Source organism: Ovis canadensis, chromosome 17 (genome assembly GCF_042477335.2).
Source record: "Ovis canadensis isolate MfBH-ARS-UI-01 breed Bighorn chromosome 17, ARS-UI_OviCan_v2, whole genome shotgun sequence".
In the NCBI taxonomy this organism is placed as follows: Eukaryota; Metazoa; Chordata; class Mammalia; order Artiodactyla; family Bovidae; genus Ovis; species Ovis canadensis.
Genome location: NC_091261.1, coordinates 58593139 through 58607404, shown reverse-complemented (window position 1 = coordinate 58607404; position 14266 = coordinate 58593139). Strand labels below are relative to the sequence as shown.

General features: G+C 43.3%; 1 protein-coding gene across 3 annotated transcripts in view; it reads left to right on the top strand.

Annotated features, from left to right (window-relative positions):
- The window catches only part of GLT1D1 (glycosyltransferase 1 domain containing 1), a 126650-nt gene that overhangs the window by 82173 nt on the left and 30211 nt on the right, over window positions 1-14266 (top strand). For all 3 annotated transcript variants that reach the window (XM_069557589.1, XM_069557588.1, XM_069557590.1), the window contains exons 9-10: window positions 8899-8942; window positions 11670-11790. In XM_069557589.1, the coding sequence (XP_069413690.1) occupies window positions 8899-8942; window positions 11670-11790 (165 nt within the window). The remainder of the gene's footprint in view (window positions 1-8898; window positions 8943-11669; window positions 11791-14266) is intronic.

Below are 14266 nucleotides of genomic sequence, written 5' to 3'. Positions count from 1 at the left end.
AGAATAGAATAGACTTGGCCCCTGCCTGAGTGGACATGAAGTCTGGTTAGGAAGAGAGACGAGGGCAGGTAACTCTAGACTGGATGTATATCTGCCAGGACAGGGGAGCCCATGGGCTGGGCTGCATATAACATTCACGTTTGTTCCTACCATGTTCCATGGTCCAGCTCAGAAGGCAGTTATCACCCTCCTCTTTGGAATATTATTGCTCTCCTTTTTAATCGACACTCATCTCTGTACCAATCATTTATAAAATACTAGAGTGTATGTTCAGAGAAGGCAATGGCACCCCACTCCAGTACTCTTGCCTGGAGAATCCTATGGATGGAGGAGCCTGGTGTGCTGCCATCTATGGGGTTGCACAGAGTTGGACACGACTGAAGTGACGCAGCAGCAGCAGCAGCAGCAGCAGCAGCAGAATGTTGTTCTTCCCAGGTGGCACTAGTGGTAAAGAACCCACCTGCCAATGTAGAAGATGTAAGAGACGCAGTTTCGATCCCTGGGTTGGGAAGATACCCCAGAGGAGGACATGGTAACCCACTCCAGTATTCTCGTCCGGAGAATCCCATGAACAGAGAAGCCTGGAAGTCTACAGCCCACAGGGCCGCAAAGAGTCGGACATGACTGAAATGATTTAGCACGCACGCAGAGAGAGTGTTCTTAGATTGCTTTTTAAAAAATGGTGGTGCTGTGTATGTTACACATCTAAAAAATAAAGTGATCATTCTTAACAAGAACATTTCAAAAAGTAAGATCCCAGTCCCCTGTTAAATCTACTTAATCCTTCATTACTTCTTACTGCTGGCAAGTTTGTTAACATCTTTAGAACAAGATCAAATCATCCCTGTCAGGCAAAGGGTAGTTCTGCATGGCTGGGTAATAGAGTGATTGCATGCTAGCTGGGTACCCTTCACTGCTCTGGGCCTCAGTTTCTCCATCTGTAAAGTGGGCATGACTCAGAAAACACTACCTGCCTCATAGTTTTCTATGAGGCCAAAATAAGCGAATACTTGGCATAGCACCTGGTTCACTGGCAGCATCATAGGGGCGTTTAATTAAAGAATGAAAGAACTTTCTGTGCTGATGTTTCCTTTGTGTGTTGACAGGCTAAGATTCTGTTTTAGCTGCAGGATGGTTTGAGTTAGACGCTGATTTTCTATTAAAGCTTCTTTGATCTCTCTATCCAACCATTTTGGCAAAGGATTTGGTTTCTGCTTGCAGGGGCGTATGGAGTGGGTGCATTTTATGGTTCTCTTTGATAAGCAATGTGGTAGGAACATTCAGCTTGTGTGTGACAGCTTAATGACTTCCCACGATAATTTCTTATATCTAAGATGATTTTCCTTCAGCCTGGGAGTTGAGACAATGTATTTTGCTAGAAAGTAAATAAGCTTAGAAGGAGGAAATGAGAATTTTCTTTGCTGCTTGCCACGCTCTCACTTTTTAAAATTTCATAACATGCACTTTCATTAAATAAAAATATCTAGCCTTCTTTTTTTTTTCTTCTTTATCTTGTGTTTTGTTCCCCTTGGCTTCACTAAGAGATTTGGAAATGAACTGATGTGGAAGGCAAGCCAAGAAAAGTTTAATGCAGTTTGTACTTTCAACTTGAAAGTTGCTGTTACACCTTTGGCTAAATTTTAGTTAAAGGGTTGTGTTAGTTGCTCAGTCACGTCCAACTCTTTGTGACCCCATGGACCATAGTCTGCCAGGCTCCTCTGTCCATGGAATTCTCTAGGCAAGAATACTGGAATGGGTAGCCATTCTTTTCCCCAGTTAGGTATTTCAGCTGTCTTATTCAATTTTTTTTCCTTGATGAAATCGTTTACCCTAATCATGAAAGAAGACACATGTTTAAAAATTAAAAACAAAAGGAATTTATGTTTTTTTCCAATAAATAAGAAAAAAAATTTTTGGCCACACCATGGAGCATGTGGGATCTTAGTTTCCTGACTAAGGATTGAACTGGTTGCCCTTGTATTTGAAGTACAGAGTGTTAACCACTGGACCACCAGGGAAGTTCTGAGGAATTTGTAACTAAAAATTATCATAAGTAAAACATATATGTCAGAATTCATGGTGGTAGTTGTTTAGTTGCTAAGTCATGTCTGATTCTTATGATCCCATGGACTGTAGCCTGCCAGGCTCCTCTGTCCATGAGATTCCTCAGACAAGAATACTGGAGTGGATTGCCATTTCCTTCTCCAAGGAATTGAACCTGGGTCTCCTGCATTGCAGTGGGATTCTTTCCGCTGAGCCACCAGGGAAGCCTCATCAAAATTCATAAGCAAGTGTTAGTTTGTTAGTTGCTCAATCGTGCCTGACTCTTTGCGACCCCATGGACTGCAGCCCACCAGGCTCCCCTGTCCATGAGATTTTCCAGGCAAGGATACTGGAGTGTGTTGCCATTTCTTTCTCCAGGGGATCTTCCCAACCCAGGGATTGAACCTGGTCTCCTGCACTGCAGGCAGATTCTTTACTGACTGAGCTAGTCAAAATTCATATGTAATGCCAAAAGAAGGCTTTCATGAAATTGTTTACCTTTTCATGATGAGATATTAGGGTTATAATGTAATTGAATGGCTTAGGATAATTTAAGTAAAAAAAATCAAAAGTGGGAAACAGAAAGATAGAACCAGTTGGAAATCATTCATTTAGCAAATATTATCCAGCATAGAACTAGCATGACCTTGGGAGGAAAATGAAGAATAAGGAGAAGAATTGGACAAATACCCAACAAGTACCAAAAAAAGTAGGTCCATGTTTTATAGGAGGTGGTAGAAAAGTTTGAGAGGAGACTTTACTTCCTGTTTGGATGATCAGGCAAAGTTTCTCAGAGAGGGAGCATTTGCCTGTGCAGTGGGGAATGAATGGATTTTAAGGATTGAGGTTGGCCTTCCTGGTGGAGAAAAAGACATGTAATTAGGAGAGAGGTGAGAAGTGGAGAGTAAATGTTACTGAGTCCGAGTTCATACTGCCTGCTGCACGATAGGCCAATAAATCAAGAAACTAGCTGTTGGGGCAAGAAATAGCAACTTTATTTTGGAAGGCCAGCAGACTGAAAAGATGGTGAACTAGTGTCCCAAAGACCCATCTTCCATACAGATCTGCATCTACAGAGTGCAGCTCTCCATGCTTAGCAAGAGACAAGTGAGGCATCTGGTTGTCTTTTTAGAAGACATCAGTCTGTGGGCGATTCATGCCAAATGTGTCACAGTTATGCTGAAGGACATTGACGCAGCATGTTGCATACACCGAGAATATCCCTAAGACCCTACTAGGACAGAAAGCATTCTTAAAATAAAAAAATCTTTTTGTTTGATAGTTCTAAATGTTATATTTTCCCCCCATGGGGCCAAAAGCTACCTGTGTGATTTTTGAGTGGAAAAATAGGGGGCAGAAATCAGGGGTCGCAATTTTTCCATTTCCATTTGTTTGAGAATAGTATTAAAAGCAGACACATTAACACAGGTCAGAATGTTTCAGGAAGCAAGTTTCAGAAGTTGAATTTTATAACAATAAACCTGTTAAAATATTGCCAGCATTTGGATTTTCTTAAAACAAATGTCTTAAAAAAATTTTTTTATTGATATGGGTGTACCCATGGCTCGTAAAAAGCCTCTTGATGAAAGTGAAAGAGGAGAGTGAAAAAGTTGGCTTAAAGCTCAACATTCAGAAAACGAAGATCATGGCATCTGATCCCATCACTTTATGGGAAATAGATGGCGAAACAGTGGAAACAGTGGCTGATTTTGTTTTTCTGAGCTCCAAAATCACTGCAGATGGTGATTGCGCCATGAAATTAAAAGACGCTTACTCCTTGAAAGGAAAGTTATGACCAACCTAGACAGCATATTCAAAAGCAGAGACATTACTTTAGCAACAAAGGTCCATCTAGTCAAGGCTATGGTTTTTCCAGTGGTCATGTATGGATGTGAGAGTTGGACTGCGAAGAAAGCTGAGTGCCGAAGAATTGATGCTTTTGAACTGTGGTGTTGGAGAAGACTCTTGAGAGTCCCTTGGACACAAAGGAGATCTAACCATCCATTCTAAAGGAGATCAGTCCTGGGTGTTCTTTGGAAGGAATGATGCTAAAGCTGAAACTCCAGTACTTTGGCCACCTCATGAGAAGAGTTGACTCCTTGGAAAAGACTGTGATGCTGGGAGGGATTGGGGGCAGGAGGAGAAGGGGACGACAGAGGATGAGATGGCTGGATGGCATCACTGGGCTACAATCCATGGGGTTGCAAAGAATTGGACACAATTGAGCAACTAACACACTCACACAAACACACATTAAATATATTCTTTTAAAGGTTCTTTTCCATTATAGATTAAGTATTGTTCCATGTGCTATACAGTAAGACCTATTGTTTATCAGTTTTATATACAGTAGTGTTTGTATCTTGGGCTTCCCTGATAGCTCAGTTGGTAAAGAATCCGCCTGCAATGCAGGAGACCGCAGTTTGATCCCTGAGTTGGGAAGATCTGCTGGATAAGGGAAAGGCTACCCATTTCAGTATTCTGGCCTAGAGAATTCCAGGGACTATATAGTCCATGGGGTCGCAAAGACTCAGACATGACTGCTCTTAATATATCCCTCTCTCCACGCCTTTCCCCTTTGGTAACCATAAGTTTGTTTTTTGTCAGTGAGTCTATTTCTGTTTTGTGAATAATTTCATTTACATCATTTAAAAAATTCCAAATATAAACAGTATCGTATGATATTTAAAACAAGTACGTTTCTTGTTGATGGCAACTAAATGGTCTTTGCAGTATTTTAATCATATGGTAGGTTCCATCTGTTCAGTACACTTTTGAGTTGCTTTACATACATGTGTCTAGTGGTGTGTGTCTTCTGTACTGTTCCTGCAAGTTTGCTGTTAAAGTATATTAAGCTTTTAAAAAATCTAGGAATAATTTCCATTTGTTATACCCCCAGATTTGCTGTGTCCACCATCAAAGTGATATCATGACCTCAGGGAAATGAGTGAACTTTGCGTTACTGGTTCTTTGGGATACATCTTCGGCATATGAATAGTTTAAAGGATCTGGGCTCTACCACACATACACACACACAGCATTTCCTTGCCAGAGGAAACCAAAATGAAGTTTTTGGAAAACACAAAATTATTTCAGTATGACAAATTCTAGGGATATCATCATATTCATTAAGTCGACTTGGTTTGTAATTCCTGATACCTACTGGTGAGGTGTGAATGAGAATAGAAATTGAATCTGCCTTCACTTCTAAACTCATCTGCAGTAACAGAAGAGCTGGCAGACACTGTATTTGTAAAATGTGCTTACACCCTCCTCTACCTCTATCTCTGAAGACATGTTTAGAACTTTGTCTTACACTTGCCTAAGTTTAAGAATATTTTCTCAGTTATTTTAAAATTGTATTCATTGTTAATAAAACCTGGGGAGAGATGCAGGGGAAAAGCTATCTACTGATTGTTTCATTTTAATAGTTTGCAGTCGGATGAAACAGATGCGATAAACATGCACTGCAGCTTCATCCTAATAGGCTTGTAGGGACCCTATGACAGGTGGAAAGTTATCTGTAAAGATCCTCTTGGTACTTCAGGAAGTAAATTTACCTGAGAAGAGGTCATTGTGCATAAAGAGTACATTAGTTTGGCTTCTGATGGTCAGGGAAAAGGTGTGTTTTCTGTGGATTCTGTGATGACCGTCAAGTGTGCAGGTGTCTTGCTGAGGAGTATGGCAGCGTCACTGGGAAAGTGATGACCTTCAAGTGTGCAGGTGTCTTGCTGAGGAGTATGGCAGTGTCACTGGGAAAGTGATGACCGTCAAGTGTGCAGGTGTCTTGCTGAGGAGTATGGCAGTGTCACTGGGAAAGTGATGACCGTCAAGTGTGCAGGTGTCTTGCTGAGGAGTATGGCAGCGTCACTGGGAAAGTGATGACCTTCAAGTGTGCAGGTGTCTTGCTGAGGAGTATGGCAGCGTCACTGGGAAAGTGATGACCGTCAAGTGTGCAGGTGTCTTGCTGAGGAGTATGGCAGCGTCACTGGGAAAGTGATGACCGTCAAGTGTGCAGGTGTCTTGCTGAGGAGTATGGCAGCGTCACTGGGAAAGTGATGACCGTCAAGTGTGCAGGTGTCTTGCTGAGGAGTATGGCAGCGTCACTGGGAAAGTGATGACCGTCAAGTGTGCAGGTGTCTTGCTGAGGAGTATGGCAGCGTCACTGGGAAAGTGATGACCGTCAAGTGTGCAGGTGTCTTGCTGAGGAGTACGGCAGCGTCACTGGGAAAGTGATGACCTTCAAGTGTGCAGGTGTCTTGCTGAGGAGTATGGCAGCGTCACTGGGAAAGTGATGACCGTCAAGTGTGCAGGTGTCTTGCTGAGGAGTACGGCAGCGTCACTGGGAAAGTGATGACCTTCAAGTGTGCAGGTGTCTTGCTGAGGAGTATGGCAGCGTCACTGGGAAAGTGATGACCGTCAAGTGTGCAGGTGTCTTGCTGAGGAGTATGGCAGCGTCACTGGGAAAGTGATGACCGTCAAGTGTGCAGGTGTCTTGCTGAGGAGTACGGCAGTGTCACTGGGAAAGTGATGACCGTCAAGTGTGCAGGTGTCTTGCTGAGGAGTACGGCAGCGTCACTGGGAAAGTGATGACCGTCAAGTGTGCAGGTGTCTTGCTGAGGAGTACGGCAGCGTCACTGGGAAAGTGATGACCGTCAAGTGTGCAGGTGTCTTGCTGAGGAGTATGGCAGTGTCACTGGGAAAGTGATGACCGTCAAGTGTGCAGGTGTCTTGCTGAGGAGTATGGCAGTGTCACTGGGAAAGTGATGACCGTCAAGTGTGCAGGTGTCTTGCTGAGGAGTATGGCAGTGTCACTGGGAAAGTGCGCATCGAGATGAAGTGTATAGATATTCTTGTGTTAGTGCTGCCATCTGCAACAGTTACTGTGTTTAAGAAAAAGTTGTAACTACTGAATGTGTTTTAACTGTTTGATCCTCCCAACAGTCCCATGCTGCTGTTATCATTCTCTTCTCAGGGATGAGGAGCCTGAAGCCCAGAGAGATCCATTAATGTGCACATGGCCATGTGGCTAGAAATTAGTTTGGGAAGGATTTGACCCAGGTGGTCTGTCTCCAGAGCCCTACTCAGTCTGGACGTCTACATATGAGTTTTCTTAAAAGCATGTGGAATCAAAAAATGTTGGTATAAGAGACCAGTTTAAGAAACATTGCTATTAATGTTTGCATTAATTTAGCAAACATATTGACTACCAGGGATACAATGGGATGAAACAGGGTGCCTGGGAGCTCCACTAGGAGTCCAGTGGTTGAGAATCTGACTTGCAATGCAAGAGATACTGGTTCAATCCCTGGTCTGGGAACATCTCACATGTCACAGAGCAACTAGTCCCGTGAGCCACAACTACTTAAGCTTGTATGCCTGGAGCCTGTACTCCTCAACAAGAGAAGCCACTTCAACGAGAAGCCCATGCCCCACAACTAGAGAGTAGCCCCCAATCTCCACAACTAGAGAAAGCCCACATACAGCAAAGGAGACCCACCATAGCCAATAAATAAATCTTAAAAAAAAAACATGGCACCCGTCTCATAGGATGTATTTCCTCTAGATATGAAAGGGGAGTGAAGTGCAGACTCAAGAGTATCACATTGTAACTAATTAAAAGGTTGGACTTGGCTTTTTAAAAATGGAAATACAATTTGTATGTCATACAATGCACCGTTTTAAAGTATTTAATACAGAGTTTTGCAGTCATCACCCCTATCTAGTTTGGGGGCATTTTTATCATCTCCCCAAAATCCCAGACCCGTTAACAGTCACTCCCATTCTCCTCACCTCCCAGTGCCTAGCAACTAACCTACTCTCTTTCTTTACAGATTTGTCTGTTCTGGGCGTTTCGTATAAAAAGAGTCACAATTTAGGGCCTTTTGCGTCTGACTTCTTTCACTTAGCATCATGTTTTCAAGGTTCCCCCCTGCTGTAGCATAAATCAGTACTTCATTCCTTTTTGTTGGCTGAATAATATTTCATTGCATGGACAAGACCCCATTTGTTTTTCCATGTATCAGCCCATGGGCGTGCCTTTGCTTTAACATTGTGTGTCTGGAAAGGCTCCCTGTTAAAAATAAAATGTTAATTCAGTTAGATCTTTTATTTTAGATCTACCAATGGTTCCAACTCCTTCTACCTCAAAGGTTTTATGACAAAATCCACCACTGTAATCAACTAGGCAAGACTTTCATTGAAGTATTATGTTTTTGTCAGATTTTCCCTTGACTGTAAATGACTTCTGTTTTAGGACCTTGAGTTGGGTGGATAATTCTTGACATCCCATACCTGGAGCTTCACCAGGCTCTTAGCTTATAGGCCAAACAGGAAATAGGAATGCAGTTGGCCCTGTGTGTCATCAGGTTCTGTATTCTCAGATTGAGCCAACCATGGACTGAAAGTATTCAGGAAAAAAGATTCCAGAAAGTTCCAAAAAGCAAAACTTCAATTTGCTGTGCATTGGCACCTATTTACATTGCATTTATATTAGTACTGTAAGTAATCCAGAAATGATTTAAAGTATACAGGAGGATGTGTTTCAGTTAGATGTAAATACTATACCATTTTATATGAAGAACTTGAGCATCCACAGCATTTGATATCTGAGGGGCTCCTGGAGCGGTGGATACTGAAGGACAACTGTATGTGTTTGTGTCTTTATATTTTCTCTCAAGTGCTTCTTTTCCTTATTACTTTGCAGTAGCTGGACTCTGGGGTATTCTTTTGTATTGGATTTACTTTTTCCTTTTCTGAGTTGTTACGTCTGGCTCTGTTGCCATGATCTGCAATTCTCTTGAGACTTAGATTCATTTCTGGCTTTTCCTAAAATTCATCTGTGTCAATTTTCAGGTCGATCCAGTCTTCACAAGGGAAGTGAAAGCCAAAGTAAAGAGGTAAGTATTGGAGTTCCCTGGTGGCCCAGCGGTTAAAACTCCAAGCTTCCAATGCAGAGGATTCGGGCTTGATCCCTGGTCAGGGAATGGTAAAGAACGTGCCTGCCAATGCAGGTTCGATTCCTGGGTCGGGAAGATGCCCTGGAGGAGGGCATGGCAACCCACTCCAGTGTCCTTGCCTGGAGAATCCCATAGACAGAGGAGCCTGGTGGGCTACAGTCCATGGGGTCACAAAGAGTCGGACATGACTGAAGCAACAGGGAACTGAGGTCCCACATGCTGAGTGACATGATGAAATACATTTTTTAAAAAGAGAGAGAGAGAAGCATAGGGAGTGAACAGGTGTTTTGCAGGAGAGGAAGCCTAGTGACTGATAAATAATCCCTGTTCCCAGCATTCACCGTGTCCCAGGCCCTGTTCCCAGCACTTCATTAATAATTCCTCCTTTAATCTCATGATCCTGAGAGAATCTGGGTGCTATTCCTTTCCCCATTGACAACCCTGGAAGCTGACATGCTGGGAGCATCAGCAATTCCCTAGGGAGCAGTCGCATGGATGCACGTGTGAAGACATACAACCTCGCCAGGTCAGGAAATGCCCAGGAAACCCACTTTGAGGTTATAATTGTCCCTTACCTCTTGGGTCAAAACCGAAAAAAACCCAAAAAACCAACAACTAAAAATCTGCTGGTGAGGGTGAAAATCACAGCCATTCCTCTGGAAAGCAATTTGCCAGGGTCTTTGCTATCAATTGCGTTTGTCTGCCCGTAACAGAGACCAGGGCTTCCCTGGTGGCTCAGTGGTAAAGAATCCTCCTGCCAGTGCAGGAGATGCAGGTTTGATCCCTGGGCCAGGAAGATCCCCTGGAGGAGGAAATGGCAACCCATTCCAGCATTCTTACCTGGAAAATCCCATGGACAGAGGAGCCTGGTTGGCTACAGTCCACGAGGTCCCAGAACAGTCAGACACGACTTAGCAACTAAACAGCAACCACAGAGACCCAACAATGCTGGCTTACACACCCAGGGGTTTTAACTGCTCACATCAAAAAAATCGGATGTCATTGGTCCAGGACCAAGTAAGACTTCAGAGATGTTGTCTCCTGTCTCTCTTTCCTGTGCTCCCTACCTGTGACTTCCATTTCTAGGATGACTGTAGCTGTAGAACTCACACATCACTTTCCATGTTCTAAGTGGGGAGATGGGGCAGGACAAGAGCCAGAAGGATCCTCTCCCGTGCGGGTCAGCCCCCCTTTATGTGTATATCCTCACCCTCCCAGGATCCCAGCTCCTCCTCCTGGCCACTCCACCACCCTGGAGGACTGGGAAACACTGATTTCACCCCCATATGCAATCAGGTGTCTTTATATTGCTCACAGATACATAATGCATGTATGTAAAAGTATAACCAGTTATGTGAAATGATAACCTCAACACCGTGAGACTGGAGAGGGTTGGGGGAATGGGGAAGAATGTCCGTACTATCAAGTTAGAAAAATAAAACAAGGCAAAACCTCTGTGACAAAGGTGGTATTACACTCTTGGTTTTACTATTTCTATTTCTCTCTGTTTATGATACATCTATGATTATCTCTTTGAGTATCTTTTCTAATATTTATCTTTATTTATTTATTTGACTGAACTGGGTCTTAGTTGTGGCATGTGGGCTTTAGTTCCCTGACCAGGGATTGAACCCAGACTCCCTGCATTGGGAGCATGGAATCTTAGCCACTGGACCACCAGGGGTACTCACCCTCTTTGAGTATCTTTTAAAAAGCACTGGGACTGTTTATAATAGCCAGGACATGGAAGCAACCTAGATGTCCAACAGCAGATGAATGGATAAGAAAGCTGTGGTACATATACACAATGGAGTATTACTCAGCCATTAAAAAGAATACATTTGAATCAGTTCTAATGAGGTGGATGCAACTGGAGCTGATTATACAGAGTGACGTAAGCCAGAAAGAAAAACACCAATACAGTATACTAACACATATATATGGAATTTAGAAAGATGGTAACAATAACCCTGTATGTGAGACAGCAAAAGAGACACAGATGTATAGAGCAGACTTTTGGACTCTGTGGGAGAGGGAGAGGGTGGGATGATTTGGGAGAATGGCATTGAAACATGTATAATAATCATGTAAGAAACGAATCGCCAGTCTAGGTTTGATGTAGCATACAGGATGCTTGGGGCTGGTGCACTGGGATGGCCCAGAGAGATAGTATAGGGAGGGAGGTGGGAGGGGGGTTCAGGATTGGGAATTCATGTATACCCGTGGTGGATTCATGTTGATGTATGGCAAAACCAATACAGTATTGTAAAGTAAAATACAAAATTAAAAAAAAATAAAAATTATAAGTCATATTAAAAAAAAAAGCATTGGGAAAAAGGCTGCATTATTAGGAAAGGTTTGTTTTCTAAATCATTCAGAGAAAAATGTCAAGAGCCACATCTCTGACGTCCAGTATCTGAGAATCATGTGTCTTGTTGGTCAGGAGGATTCAGGATGGAAGCAGCTGTGTTCACAGGCTTCCTCCCTCCCTTATCAGGGATGGAAATAGAACGGATTCTCACTCCAGTATGGTTTTCTGTACTGAACCCTTTATCAATCATGCTTCCCTGGTGATCTAAGCTATTTCTCCAAAATTGTCATCTTTCCTCCCAGCCTCTCCCTGTAAGATTCCCGGCCGTAGATGCTCTCTGCTCCCTGTTGTTTCAGGAGCCCTGGGGTACGACTGATCAGGGAGATGGCTCAGGAAGACCTCCATGCTGTCATGAAGAATTGCTTCGCGCTGGTGAATAGCTCTGTCTCTGAAGGCATGTCAGCCGCAATTCTGGAGGTAATGATCTAACAAGCCCCGAGAGTGGAAATATGAAATTGTCGATCACCCCTTTTCTTAGTTATGGAGGTGATGCATTTGTCAATAAAGCTGTGTGCTTCTTAAAGCTAACAAGCACAGAGGCGTCTCTTTGGGAGTTCTAAAGCAGTTTTGAAGTTCTAGCTGGGATTTAAAAATACTGTTTTCTTTCTCCTTGCCATTTTTCCTTGCCAGTGACAAAATGAAATAAAACTAGGATAGCGTCGCCTCTCTGACTCACCAAGTAGCTTCAGTGGGAAGGTGACGGAGACTATGAAGGGCTGGGACAGGATGTGGATAAAGGTGTGTTTTGTAGGAAGCCTTCTTTTGTCTTGATTTCTTCTCCCTCTTTTCAGTGTGTGCAATGATCCCAGAAGTTAGGGGATAAGAAAGGGATGGGCTTGTGCACAGGGGGTGGGTGTGGTAACAGAGAGGAGTGGTTACAGATGCACAGGAGGGTGGGAATGAGGGTGGACCGAATCTCTTCATCTGGTGCTCAGCTCTGAAAAAATCGCTTCCTGGACTTTCCTGGTTGCCCAGTGGTTAAGACTATACCTTCCACTTCAGGGGACGAGGGTTCGACCCCTGGTTGGGGAACTAAGATTGCACACACCACCATGCTGCGCAGCCAAAAAGAAAAGAAAAGGAAAATTGCATACTACTCTACTTGGGCTAAATATGCACATCCCAGCACAACCTTGCAGTCCATTGCTGGAGTTTTCTGCATTGAAATAAGCCCCTGCTCTTGAAAACCTGGCAGACTCTAGTTTGACTGTATCAACTCTTGGGTAGAGGACTTAATCCAACCTTGAAGCCCTTTGCAGTCTCTTCTTACTGAGCGTTTTCCACAATTGGAAAAAGGATATCTTTTTTTTTCCTTTTTTTTTGGTATCTTAAAAAATATTTGTTTGGCTGTGCAGCATGGCATGTGAGATCTTAGTTCTCTGACCAGGGATTGAAACTGTGTTCCCTGCATTGATAAAATGGAGTCTTAACCACTGGACTGCCAGGAAAGTCCCAACCTGGATATCTTTTAAAACTTTTTCTGCTTTTTTTGGCCGTGCCCTGGAACTTCAGGGATCTTAGTTCCCTGACCAGGGATTAAACCCTGGGCCCACAGTAGTGAAAGTGCAGAGTGCCAACCACTGGGCCATCAGGGAATTCCCTTACCCAGGTATCTTAACGGCCTTGTGCTAGTGACTTGAGGTCATCACCAGTGTGCACTTAATACAGAAGGGTTTTTGCTTTCTTTTATTTTGCTGTTGGTTCATGGCATGCTGGGTTCCTTTAAGAGTGATATTAGTAAAGAGGAGATGCCATCTGTCCTGTCATAATCAGCTTTCAGTGCTGAGTTGTCTTCATATCCCTAAATCACAAGCCATTGAAAGTATGGAATTTCCTATAGTTCTTTACACATGCCTTACAGACAATGGATGCCACAGAAGTCCTATGGATTAGCACTTGATAAAACCCCCTGTTCAGTTCAGTTCAGTCATTCAGTAGTGTCCAACTCTTTGAGACCCCTTGCAGTACAGCAAGCCAGGCCTCCCTGTCCATCACCAACTCCCGGAGTTTACTCAAACTCATGTCCATGAGTCAGTGATGCCATACAACCACCTCACCTTCTGTCACTCCCTTCTCCTCCTGCCTTCAATCATTCCCAGCATCAGGGCCTTTTCCCTGATATGAGTGAGTCAGTTCGTCCCATCTGGCGGCCAAAGTATTGGAGTTTCAGCTTCAGCATCAGTCCTTCCAATGAATATTCAGGACTGATTTCCTTTAGGATTGACTGGTTGGATCTCCTTGCAGTCCAAGGGACTCTCAAGAGTCTGTCTCCTCCAACACCACAGTTCAAAAGCATCAATTCTTCAGTACACAGCTTTCTTTATAGTCCAACTCTCACATCCATACATGACCACTGGAAAAATCAGTTTTGACCAGATGGACCTTTGTTGGCAAAGTAATGCCTCTGCTTTTTCATATGTTGTCTAGGTTGGGCATGACTTTTCTTCCAAGCAGCAAATGTCTTTTAATTTCATGGCTACACTCACCATCTGCAGTAATTTTGGAGCCCAAAAAAATAGTCTCTCACTGTTTCCTTATCTGTTTGCCATGAAGTGATGGGACCAGATGCCATGATCTTCGTTTTCTGAATGTTGAGTTTGAAGCCAACTTTTTCACTCCCCTCTTTCACTTTCATCAAGAGGCTCTTTAGTTCTTCACTTTCTGCCATAAGAGTTGTATTATTTGCATATCTGAGGTTATTGATATTTCTCCTGGCAATCTTGATTCCAGCTTGTGCTTCATCGAGTCCAGCATTTTGAATGATGTACTCTGCATATAAGTTAAATAAACAGGGTGACAATATATAACCTTGATGTACTCCTTTCCTGGTTTGGAACCAGTCTGTTGTTCCATGTGCAGTTCTAACTATTGCTTCTTGACCTGCATACAGATT